This window comes from Aulonocara sp. 'chitande type north' Nkhata Bay, linkage group LG11 (assembly GCF_057382095.1).
Source record: "Aulonocara sp. 'chitande type north' Nkhata Bay isolate Kocher_YH1m ecotype deep benthic linkage group LG11, A_spYH_male_GT1.1, whole genome shotgun sequence".
Taxonomy (NCBI): Eukaryota; Metazoa; Chordata; class Actinopteri; order Cichliformes; family Cichlidae; genus Aulonocara; species Aulonocara sp. 'chitande type north' Nkhata Bay.
Genome location: NC_141354.1, coordinates 7,865,449 through 7,877,849, shown reverse-complemented (window position 1 = coordinate 7,877,849; position 12,401 = coordinate 7,865,449). Strand labels below are relative to the sequence as shown.

The 12,401-nt window shown below is 45.9% G+C and overlaps 2 protein-coding genes across 3 annotated transcripts in view; one reads left to right on the top strand and one right to left on the bottom strand.

Annotated features, from left to right (window-relative positions):
* The window catches only part of LOC147318421 (low-density lipoprotein receptor class A domain-containing protein 4-like), a 270,845-nt gene that overhangs the window by 146,298 nt on the left and 112,146 nt on the right, over positions 1–12,401 (top strand). The gene's annotated exons all lie outside the window — the stretch shown is intronic.
* On the bottom strand, positions 7,530–10,612 carry LOC147318422 (uncharacterized). The gene is made up of 2 exons (XM_086310116.1): positions 10,361–10,612; positions 7,530–9,494 (listed from the first exon to the last, which is right to left on the bottom strand). Exons 1-2 carry the CDS (start codon positions 10,610–10,612, stop codon positions 8,157–8,159), a joined length of 1,590 nt encoding a protein of 529 aa, XP_086166242.1. The 3' UTR covers positions 7,530–8,156.

Here is a 12,401-nt window from a genome sequence, read left to right as displayed (position 1 = left end):
TGGGGACCCATGTGGATATTGACAGATGATTGATTTTGCTGTGGGCGGAGCCAAGAAGCTGTAGTACACAGAAATTTTGCAGCATTCCAATGAGGATTTCCCTGCAGCTCTGAGCACATCGTAAGAACATTTTCTGTAAATCTGCAAAGTACTCCTCCAGTAATTTCAGGACATTATTAGGAGTTGTTCATATTGTGATAAGCAGTAGGCACTTCCTATTTTATTATAAAACCACTCCTAAAAAGGACAGTGCAACATGTCAGGCTTAAAAAAGCTTATAGCAAATAGGATAAAAATATGAGGAAGGCACACGCAGGTTCTTTGTGTCCAGTGAACTACATTTGATGCAGATGCAGATTATGTCCGCTTGGTGTTAGAGTGCCAGAGTAGTAGCACGTACACTATTAAAGTAGCATTATTACTCTAAATAGCAGGAAAAATCCTTGTGGAGGCCCAAGTGACCTTTGAAAAGTAATGGCTGTGTAAAGCACCATTTAGCCCATGAGGAACCTTAAGAGAGCTTGTGTGTTTTTAAGACTGGGTGAGCGTTGCTTGCTGCCATTTCACTTCAGCCAGGCTTGTCTTGGCTTTCTCACCTTGTTAGGCCCTGCTGAAGTATGAGGAGGGGACAGGGAAGGAGACCAGATGATGGTTCAGATCGATGGTCAACTCTAGCTTAGCCATTGATCCCATTCCAGTGTGAACGGCACTTCAATAGCATCTAGCAAGCCTTCAGGCTGGCTGATTGATTCCGTTTGTCGAGAATCATAACTGAGGAGGCTCATTATTGACTACTCCTCCATCCCAGACAGTCTGAGTGCCTTACACAGTGCTGTTGTCCACCACTGATAGCTTCAATACCTTTTTTTCTGATGCTTTTTTTTTTTTTGTGATACACCATTTCTGAGAAGGAGTCTCAATAAAAAAATGAAGGTCACTGCTGTGCTAAAGGTAAGTGCTTAAGCTTATAGTGGGCCGTATATGCTTTCTTATTCACTTTATTTGAGACTCTGTTAGGATTTTTTTTCATCTGTGTGTGAATCCAGTCTATTAACACTTACTTATTTATGCAGTAAGCGTGGGAAGGTGTTTGATGTTGTCTGGCTTGTATTTTTATGTCCATTTTTTTAGAAAGATTGAAAAGCGCTTCAACTTCAGCGGTAACAGGAACGATTGTCTTTGTGATAAAGGAAAACATGATCTTCAGAACACATGCTCGCTCAAAGCAGTTTACCGTTCTCTTTTTTCATTAGAGATTTACTCAGGATACCGCTTGGTGAGGAATGAACCGTGGCTAAGGATTTGGTGGCCACTCATTGCTAATGTTGAAATTTTTTCCATACTGCAAATGTCTGACATTTACATTACATTATACATTTGTGAAACTGCAATGCTCCAGTAGGCTGTCTTTCATATTTAGTTTTCTAACACCTAAAACCACTACATGAAACAGTTTTGTTATTACTATCATAACTACTACTTCAAAGCTACAAAGATTTCAGTTAACTTTCGCATTACTAAATTCACAGTAAACATAATTATCCAGTTTAGTTGTGTTTTTCTTTCCATTAACTACTGATGGAAACATCTGCTGTAGCTGCTAACAGAACCCACATGTTCACCAGTCAGTCAGTTTGTTTGTTTGTTTGCCAGTTATCGCGGGCTATAAATATAACTATAACGCTAATTGTGAAGCAGAGACAGAACAGCTGAGCTGTGTTGTCTGGGCACACACAGTAGGTGCCAAGACTTTGTTTCTGTACCATTTAGATCAAATCAAGGTTAGGCACCAGTCACAGTGGTATACAGACCTGTCGGCAACCAACTGGCAACTATGTCTCTACAGGAAAATGTGTATTCCATGACTGGTTGCGAGTGGTTGCTTGGGTTCTCTATGAAATTGATTGCCAGAGCCCCATTCACACTAGGCCGAAAGACCAGTCAGTGACCTCTCTGGTAACCACCAGTTGCTAAGCAAAAGTGTCTATTCCGTGAATGGTTGCCAGCGGATGCTGCTGGTTGCTAGTGCAGAATTGGTTGCAAAGTGATATACAGTGTTGCCTTCTACCTTCTAGTGATTGCTTTTATCACTACCTGGTTGTCATGGTTTCCAGTTACATGGAAGACAACAAATAAGACAATCAAGCAACTGAACAAGTGGCAGTGAAACTGTAAAAAATGCGATGTATACCAGAGAGATTTTACTTGCTCAGTTATATTTTTAAATATTAACATTTGGGGGTTGGGTTTTTTCCGTTTTTTCCCAATAAGCAGAAGTTAGCAACAAAATAAAAGATTATAGCTTCCCCCCCCCCCCCCCCCCCCCCCCCCCCCCCTAAAATCAATAAGGCAGGGTTGGTCCCGTCTAAGGTGGTGGTAACTCTTGTCCATTGTCATCCAGTAACTATTTTTACAAATTAAAACGTGACACTCAGATTAGTGTGGAGCAATTTCACCAAATCTGAACTATTCAAAATCCTCATCACTGCTGGAGTTTCTCTTCAGGGCTTTTTAATGTGTAGCTTTGTGATATGGCTACCTGATAAGATTAGCTAGTTTTATGTTTTTCAATAGCAGGAATGATATCATCCTTTATACAGATGACATGTCCAGACGTCCATGTTAATTTGATGTTTTAAGCCTTGAGTGGTTTAGGCCATATTCTCTGTGACTGAAGCTGAAAGTGTTTAGCAAACCCCATTATTAGATCTGTCCCAGTGGCCATTCCCATCCCAGTGTTGGTGATCCTAGACGCGTATTATCTTGATTTCTTCTACCGCCCAGCCTGCTCTTACAAGCATCTCTAAAAAAATTTTCATCCGTCTTCTTTGCTTCTTTTTTTTTCTCACCCGAGGCTCTCCAACGGTCTCTGCGTCTATTTCCTCCCTGCTTTTCATCACTTAGCCTAATCTCATGGTTGAACAGGCCTCCGGTCAGCTGTCTTCTTTCCCTTTTACGCTCTCTTTTCTATCTTCTCCCTCCCTGCTATCCTATTCCTTATTACCCCATCCCCTCTGCTTCCTTCGTTTGCAATCGCATGTTCCTTTTTACCCACTTTTGACCCTAAAGCCCATGTTAGGTGACTTGCTGTGTAATTATTGTGTCAACATTGGCAGAGTCTCTCGCTGTGCAGCTGTTTTCAATGCCAGGACTTGCTCTCCACTGCGACTCAGAGGTCAATTAGGCAGCAAGTGAATGTAGCTGCGGGATGCCGCTAATTGACTGGGGCCGTTGGGTTTAAAGCATTGATTGTGGAGGGATGGTTTGTGAGCTGATCATTGCTGTGGTGACCTCCAGACCACAGACATACCTCAGAAACGTGTGTGTGTGTGTATGTGTTTGAGTCTAAATTCAGATTGCTATATAAGTGGTCTTAACCTGTCTCCAGTGTCTCCGTTCTACAGGGATGACTTGTTTTGTATTGCTTCTACTGGCACTGCGTTAGACCAGAGTTATATATAGGACAGTAATTCAGTATGAATTAAGAACACACAGTCAATACAAAACAGTGCAATAATGGACAGTTAAAGACGCATGGGTCACAAGCCTTAGTGTCAGTCCCAAGCATGGACAAATGGGAGGGTTGTGTCTGGAAGGGCAAAATCGAAAACATGCGGATCCATCCACCCTAAGTGAGTAAGTAAAAGTTTATTTGTAGCTTGGCAAGTTATGCTGCAGGGAAAAAGCGTCGTCAAAAATAACACCTAAATTTCTGATGCTACGCTTCTGCGAGAGATCCAGATCACTCAGTTGCTGTTTAATGTGGGACACTGCACTGTCCAGTGCAATAATCAAAGTTTCAGTTTTATCTGGGTTTAATTGTAGGTAGTTGTTATTCAACCATTGGTTAATGTTTGTTCAGCAAACTCTTTTTAAACCAAGCTTAAAAGAGCAGTGTAGCTGAATATCGTTGGCAAAAAGATGATAAAACACATCACTAAACTGCTGTATTATGTGGCCTAAAGAAGGAATATTTATTAAAAACAAAATAAATCCCAACATGGAGCCTTGAGGGACTCCACATAGTTGCTCTGCAGATTCAGACATAATCTGGTTTAAGGACACACTAAAACCGCACATCCCAGCAAGATCCCTCAGCCTGTTTAACATTGTAGTATGATTAACTGTGTCAAAAGCTAAGGAGAGGTATTTTAAGACCAAGACTGTGTATTCTCAAGTGTTTCAATGGAATGCATTTTGCAAAAACCAGATTGGAAACAGTCAAAGTTGTTGTGTTTTTCCAAGCAGGCGGTAAGGTGGGCAGCAACTGCCTGCTCACTTACACTCAACAAAAATATAAACGCAACACCTTTGTTACTGCTCCCATTCCCCATGGGATGGACGTAGAGACCTAAAATTCATTCCAGATACACAATATAACCATCCCTCCCAAACAGTGGTCACAAATCAGTCCAAATGTGTGGTAGTGGGCACATCTGCTATATTGAGATAATCCATCCCACCTCACAGGTGTGCCACATCAGGATGCTGATCTGACATCATGAGTAGTGCACAGGTGTACCTCAGACTAGGGCTGCTCGATTATGGCAAAAATGATAATCACGATTATTTTCACTGAAATTGAGATCACGATTATTTGACAATATTTATTTAACCCTTTAAGACCTACTATAGAACCAAGTCCACCAGAGCTTTTTTTTTTTTTTTACATGCTGTAGTGCCATTTGTGGGAGCATTTCAAGTTGCTAAACATCAATACAACTGTTATAGCCCATATTTTAATAATATGTATGCATTAAGTCCATAGTAATTACATAAATTGCAAAAAAGTGCAATAAACTACAAAAAAAATTGAAAATCGCTTTTGTTTTGTTTACATATATTTCTACTTGGAGAAATTTAAGAGGCTTATCCCTCAAAACTTTAAATACAATAAAGTTGCAAAAAATAGTTTACAACAACAGGAAATTTATTTTGAGTGTCTTCATAGTTTTATTTTGGAGATACAGCAATTTTTATATACTGCAGGAAAAACAAAAAACAATCCTATGATGCAAATTTGCAAAGAAAACAGCATGTGCATCATTTCACTGTGGGAAGTGTTACGAACAGCTGATAGGAACGGCAAAGCGTGTTTCTGGAATATTATGTTTTTGTTCCTGCAAGCGCTTTTTATGCAATTTTTGCAAAGCTATATGTGGAAGGAAACCGTGACCGAGGACAAGCTGATGGCATCAGATGTAAGTACAACTCCTCCGGTTTCATATGCAAAACAAATTATTGCGCTAGCTTACACGGTTCAGGTTCTACAGGGATTTAAAAATAGTTACGCAAAACGGAGCGTGCTGCTCTGACCGGCTTTAAAGGGTTAACAATGACTTTAAAAAATAATATAAAATAGTGTGCAACACCACTGAAGTTTGTTTTTTTTTAACTCTTTTCAACCAACGGCAGTCACTCTCCAAATAACTTCTGCTTAGCTTTCCGAGCTTCCCTCGGGTCCTCTTAATCAGCGGTCTCCAACCTTTTTTGCGCCACGGACCGGTTTATGCCCGACAATATTTTCACGGACGGCCTTTAAGGTGTCGCGGATAAATTAGGGAGGGGCTAATAATCGGCTCAGTCATTTTTAATGATCGTTGAAAGCCCAGATCGTAATCGTGATTAAAATTCGATTAATTGAGCAGCCCTACCTCAGACTGCCCACAACAAAAGGCCACCCTGGAATGTGCAGTTTTTTGCGCTATTGGGGGTCTGGGGACCCAGAACCCGTCAGTATCTGGTGTGACCACCATTTGCCTCATGCAGTGCAACACATCATCGCATGGAGTCTATCAGATTGTCAATTGTGGCCTGTGGAATGTTGGTCCACTTCACTTCAATGGCTGTGCGAGGTTGTTGGATATTCGTGGGAACTGGTACACGCTGTCGTATACGCCGGTCAAGCACATTCCGAACATGCTCAATGGGTGACATGTCCGGTGAGTATGCTGGCCATGCAAGAACTGGGACATTCTCAGCTGCCATCTGCCCTGAACAATGTGAACCATGATTCATCCGTGAAGCGCACACCTCTCCAACGTGCCAGACGCCATCGAATGTGAGCATTTGCCCACACAAGTTACGGCGACGAGCTGGAGTCAGGTCAAGACCCCGATGAGGACGACGGGCATGCAGTTGAGCGTCCCTGAGACGGTTTCTGACAGTTTGTGCAGAAATTGTTTGGTTGTGCAAACCAATTGTTCCAGCAGCTGTCTGGGTGGCTGGTCTCAGACGATCTTGGAGGTGAACCTGCTGGATGTGGAGGTCCTGGGCTGGTGTGGTTACACGAGGTCTGCGGTTGTGAGGCCGGTTGGATGTGCTGCCATATTCTCTGAAATGCCTGTGGAGACGGCTTATGGTTGAGAAATGAACATTCAATGCACGGGCGACAGATCTGGTTGACATTCCTGCTGTCAGCATGCCAATTGCACGCTCCCTCATTGCTTGTGGCGTCTGTGGCATTTTGCTGTGAGACAAAACTGCACATTCCAGGGTGGCCTTTTGTTGTGGGCAGTCTGAGGTACACCTGTGCACTACTCATGATGTCAGATCAGCATCCTGATGTGGCACACCTGTGAGGTGGGATGGATTATCTCAATATAGCAGATGTGCCCACTACCACACATTTGGACTGATTTGTGACCACTGTTTGGGATGGATGGTTATATTGTGTATCTGGAATGAATTTTAGGTCTCTACGTCCATCCCATGGGGAATGGGAGCAGTAACAAAGGTGTTGCGTTTATATTTTTGTTGAGTGTACGTCTTGACATAAAAGGGTGTTTGGAAATTGCTCTGTAATTTTGATATAATGTCAGGTCCAAGTTGGGGTGTTTTGAGCTTTGGTTCCACAGTGGCTTGTTTAAAAAAGCTGGGGAACATCCCAGTCTGAAGAAAAACATTAAAAGGTTTATCAAAGACTTTGATAAAAACCTTGGTGGGCATGAAGACGGCTTCATTTTATGTTATTTGCCAGGGCCACCATATCATCAAATTTCACAGGTGTAAAGGTAGACCAGGAGTAAGAATTAGATGCCTCATTAGCAGAATAAGCTAGCTTTGGGGAGTTTTTGACATTGATTTCTCTAATCTTATTGACAAAAAGCCCTTTGGAGTGCACATTTATAGGTACTGTAGCTAGAGACAACTGGTGGTTACCAGCACTGATTTTGTCAAAAAAAGACCTTGGGATTTCTCTTGTTCTTTGATATGAATCTAGAAAAATATTCTGATCTGGTATTTTTACTGGTTCATTTAGGTAGAGCATTAGATCTTGAAGTTAGAGCCTGGGTGCTTCAAGTTTTCTTCCATAGTCCTTCAGCTTTGCAACACATTCTCCTTAAGTTTAAAGTAGACTCATACCTTCTGTGTGATAGAACTTGATAGGTGCCACTTGATCCAAAATGGATAAGCATTCTCTGTTACAGCACTGGACAAGAGTGTTTACATGACTTCTATTAGAACGCAGAGAAATGTCAAACATGACAGCGGACCTTTCAGCAGTAGTCTCAGTTATTATGCATCGATGAGTTTTTGATTTCAGGATTGTTTGATTAGAGCTAAAGTTGAGGTCAGAAAAGACACACTTATGGTCACTCAAATGCACATCCTCCACAACCTTGGTTCCTCTCGTGTGATGCTCGATAATGTTGATGGCCACAGAAAAACAAGGTATGTGTCACGGTCCGGGGCAGCGGCCGTGTGGAGAGCGGAAGGAGGACTCAAAACGCAGCACTTATTCAGGTGTGAGGGTGATTTATTGATAATATCCAATATAAAGTGGGGATGGTAAAACAGAACTAAGGATGAACTAACTGGGAGAAACTACACAAAGAAATAGCAAACCTGAGCATGAAGGGAGAACAGCAGGGAGAGCACGCAGGGGATTACACCAGGTATGAACACAGACGACGCGACGAGGAGCAGAGGAAATCACACACTATAAATACACAAAGAGACACTGGGAAATCACACACAGGTGGGGGAAACAGCTGGACCTGATTAACCTGACGAGACAGGGGAACACTAACACCAGGGACCAACAGAGGGAGCACAAACCCAGAACCCAGTGTCTAAAATCCCAAACACAAACCATCCCAAAACAGCCATGAATAATAATGAAAGTAATAACAATAAAGAACATAAACATAAAGTCACTGAGTCATGGTCGCAGGACCATGACAGTACCCCCCCTCAAGGGCTGGCCCCCGACAGCCACAGAAACACACCACCAGATCCGGGCGGGCGGCAGGGGGCCCAGGACGGAGGGACCGGGCCAAGACCAAAGACGGAGGCCCCAGAGTCCCAAACAAATGTTCACAAAAAAAAAAACTCACAGGGGAGCAGAGTCCAAAACACAGTTCAGGTGGCCGGCCAGGGGCCCGATAACACAGGAGGCCGGGATGGGACAGTTCAGGAGGCCGGCCACGAAGAAGGCCGTGGAGGCGCACAAAAGGTTCAGGAGGCCGGCCGTGCGGAAGGCAACGGCGGCCGCTCAGGCGAAGAGGGTCCGGGGGCCGGCCGTGCAGAAGGCAACGGCGGCCGCTCAGGTGACGGCGCCCGGCCAGTAGCCTAGCCAGCGGTCCAGAAAACGGCCGTTTAGCTCCAGACCCAAACGAGGCTGGGCCAGGCGAGGCTGAGGGCACGGAAGCCGGGACCGCAGCAGGTGGAGATGATGATGCAGACACGGAGGCTGGACCAGACGATGATGCAGACACGGAGGCTGGACCAGACGATGATGCAGACACGGAGGCTGGACCAGACGAGGATGCAGACACGGAGGCTGGACCAGGCGAGGCTGATGAGGACGCTGAAGCTGAGGCTGGACCAGGCGAAGCTGATGAGGACGCTGAAGCGGAGGCTGGACCAGGCGCTGCGGGTGAAGATGAGGATGCTGTGGCCGAGGATGCAGGCACGAAGGCTGGACCAGACGAGGATGAAGCCGGACCGGGCGAGGATGAAGCTGTAGCTGAAGCTGGGCCGGGCGAAGCTGTAGCTGAAGCTGGGCCAGGTGAGGATGAAGCTGGACCAGAATCAGGCGAGGATGAAGCTGAGGATGAAGCCGGACCAGGCGTGGATGAAACCGGGCCAGGCGTGGATGAAACCGGGCCAGGCGTGGATGAAGCCGGGCCAGGCGTGGATGAAGCCGGGCCAGGCGTGGATGAAGCCGGACCAGGCGAGGCTGAAGCCGGGCCAGGCGATGATGAAGCTGTAGCTGAAGCCGGGCCGGGCGAGGACGAAGCTTCAGGCTGAGGCGTGGCAGTAGCAGGTGGTAGCGCTGCAGCCACAGGTGGAGAAGCAGCCACAGGTGGAGAAGCAGCCACAGGTGGCCGGACGGGATCCTCGGGCCCCCCAGCTGATGTGGCAGCCGGTGTGGCATGAGGCTGGACGGGCTCCTCGGGCCCCCCAGCCGAAGAAGCAGGAGGCCGGACGGGCTCCTCGGGCCCCCCAGCCGACGTGGCAGTCAGTGTGGCAGGAGGCCGGACGGGCTCCTCGGGCCCCCCAGCAGGCGAAACAGGAGGCTGGACGGGCTCCTCGGGCCCCCCAGCGAAAACAGCCGCAGAACCAGTGGGCACCGGGGCCCCCGGCACACATGAAACAAAACCAGTAGGCACGTGGGCCTCTGGCACACATGAAACAAAACCAGTAGGCACGTGGGCCTCTGGCACATTTGAAACAAAACCAGTAGGCACGTGGGCCTCTGGCACATTTGAAACAAAACCAGTAGGCACGTGGGCCTCTGGCACACATACGGAGGGCTGCAGCTGCGCAGAGCACTGACCCTGCTCAGGCAGTGACAGCCCGGTGCAGTTCACAGCTGGCATCTTGGCCTCCAGGGGTCCAGAGTAAGCTGAGGGCAGTAACCCAGCCTCTGGGGAAGCCCCGGAGTGAGCAACAGTCTCTATTGTTGCCAGCTTTTGAGGAACAGGTCCGTTGTAAAACAGTTCATCTCCCTGCTTAGAAACAGCGGTGGAAAAATAGTGTGAATGTTGTGACTCAGCCATTAACTGAACTATGGGTTGTAGCGAGGCTAGCGGTGGTGGTGGCTGAGTGGCTAACTGGAGCGGCGGCAGAACCGGTAATTGTGTCCGTAGGGAGGCTAACGGTTGAGCTGCAGACTGGGAAGCTTGTGGCTGGACACAGAACTGAGCCGGAGAATGGCAATAAAGTCCTGGCTCAGAAGGAGCGGCAGAGAAACAGTCTCTCGGTTTTACAGAGGGTTTGTACACGCCCACTTGGGAAGGATCCGTTACCACGAAGGTAGGTAAGCGACCCGTACAGTCTCCCATCCCGCTCTGAATAGCCCAGAAAATAAAGTCCCGGAAACTGGGGAAAGCAATGCATCCCGCTCACTCACCGCATCGGGCTGCTCGAAAGTGAATGCAGACGGGGGGTGTAGTCCAAGGTCCAAAAGGAGAAACTCCCGCTCCCACGAACAGAGCGAGCCCAGAAGCCATGGGAGACCGGTCACCAGACGCTGTAGCCGCCTCTCTATAGCGCGCTGGGACGTGCCACCCGGGCTTTCCAGCCACAGGTCGATCAGCTCCTGTGTGGCATCGATGAGCGTCTCCCGTAGCTCCCTGGACGGGTTAAGCGCTGCTGGGTCCATGTTGTGGTCGCGTCGTACTGTCACGGTCCGGGGCAGCGGCCGTGTGGAGAGCGGAAGGAGGACTCAAAACGCAGCACTTATTCAGGTGTGAGGGTGATTTATTGATAATATCCAATATAAAGTGGGGATGGTAAAACAGAACTAAGGATGAACTAACTGGGAGAAACTACACAAAGAAATAGCAAACCTGAGCATGAAGGGAGAACAGCAGGGAGAGCACGCAGGGGATTACACCAGGTATGAACACAGACGACGCGACGAGGAGCAGAGGAAATCACACACTATAAATACACAAAGAGACACTGGGAAATCACACACAGGTGGGGGAAACAGCTGGACCTGATTAACCTGACGAGACAGGGGAACACTAACACCAGGGACCAACAGAGGGAGCACAAACCCAGAACCCAGTGTCTAAAATCCCAAACACAAACCATCCCAAAACAGCCATGAATAATAATGAAAGTAATAACAATAAAGAACATAAACATAAAGTCACTGAGTCATGGTCGCAGGACCATGACAGTATGGTTTTTCAGATGAGTTGGTCCAAAAACATGTACTTTTGAACAAAGTTAAAATAATCAGATATAGATAAGAGTTCAGCTGCTATGTTTGATCAGAAATCATCAATATGAATGTTTAAATCCCCAAGAATTAGAACTTTCTCCAACTTAATAATATAAGATAAAAAGTCGGATAGGAGCAGCTAGCAGAGCACAGTTATGTAGGTGAATAAACTCGCCAACCCTCTGCCATGTTTCCTTGAGAAACAAAAAAAAAATCTGTGAAAAGCTCAACTAAGTAACTAACTAACTCAGCTAAGGAACAAAGACTGGTTGGTGATGGAGCGAATGTTCAGAAGAGCAATCCAACAGTGTAGGTTTCGCATCAGGTGGCCACAGTGGGACTGACAGCAGACCTTGTCCGTTCACGAGATTTCCAACTGTGCCGCGTGACCAACCACTGGTTTGGCAATGCAAGACCCAGGGCCATAGTGGTAAGGCTGCAATCGACAGAATCCAGAGGATTACACGAGAAGAACCAAGGCTACAGTGGCTGTGAGGGTGTATTTCCAACCACAACCTGGAGAGTAACCGGCAGTCAAAACGGTGAAGCCTCCCGTCCAATCGGTGGATTTCCAACCTGGAGGCTCGTCTAATCTGTACCTGGATGCCAGACGCTTTTCCTTGATTTCTTTTTAGGATTTCCTCAGGTACGTTCCGTGACTACTAAAAAATATTCAGGTGAGGAAGTGAAGCACACAAATGGTGGCGGAAAAGTTTTCTTATAACTGTTGCAATCATTGAAAAGGTGTTCCGTAGACCCTTAGATGTATACACAGCAGAAGTGAGTTGCTTGGGCTGATATTATACCAGAAAATGCATAAAATACAAGAATAAATCACAGACAGGTAGCTGCCAACCTTAGCACAAGCCCCATCTTTTGCACTGTCTGTGGCAACAGCAACCAAAAAACCTTTATTCGGAATAGTGTTATAGTGTTAACATTTGCTAGTGCTGATTTTTAATCTTAATTTATATGAAGAAAGTAAAGCAAGTGTGAGTTATGTTTTGAATTTGAATTTCCTGTTTGTTTTTTTTAAATACAGACAAAATTAGGGTTAAAATACCAGACGGATACCACTAAGAGAAGTACTATTTTAAGGATATCCATTGCTGGTCAAAGCATTTGTGAAATAAATGTAATCTAATTAGCAAAAAGGCTTCAAATGCAATCTGTTATTTTTCCTTCAGATCAGAAGTAGCTAAATATAATATTAATCATG

What these genes read in the sequence shown, in the direction of transcription:
- LOC147318422 (XM_086310116.1), bottom strand. Translation starts at nt 10,612, where the DNA reads ATGGACCCAGCAGCGCTTAACCCGTCCAGGGAGCTACGGGAGACGCTC. An exon ending in CTTTCGAGCAGCCCGATGCG is followed by an intron (nt 9,495 to 10,360) that starts GTGAGTGAGCGG and finishes GGGGGGCCCGAG; the next exon opens with GAGCCCGTCCGGCCTCCTGC.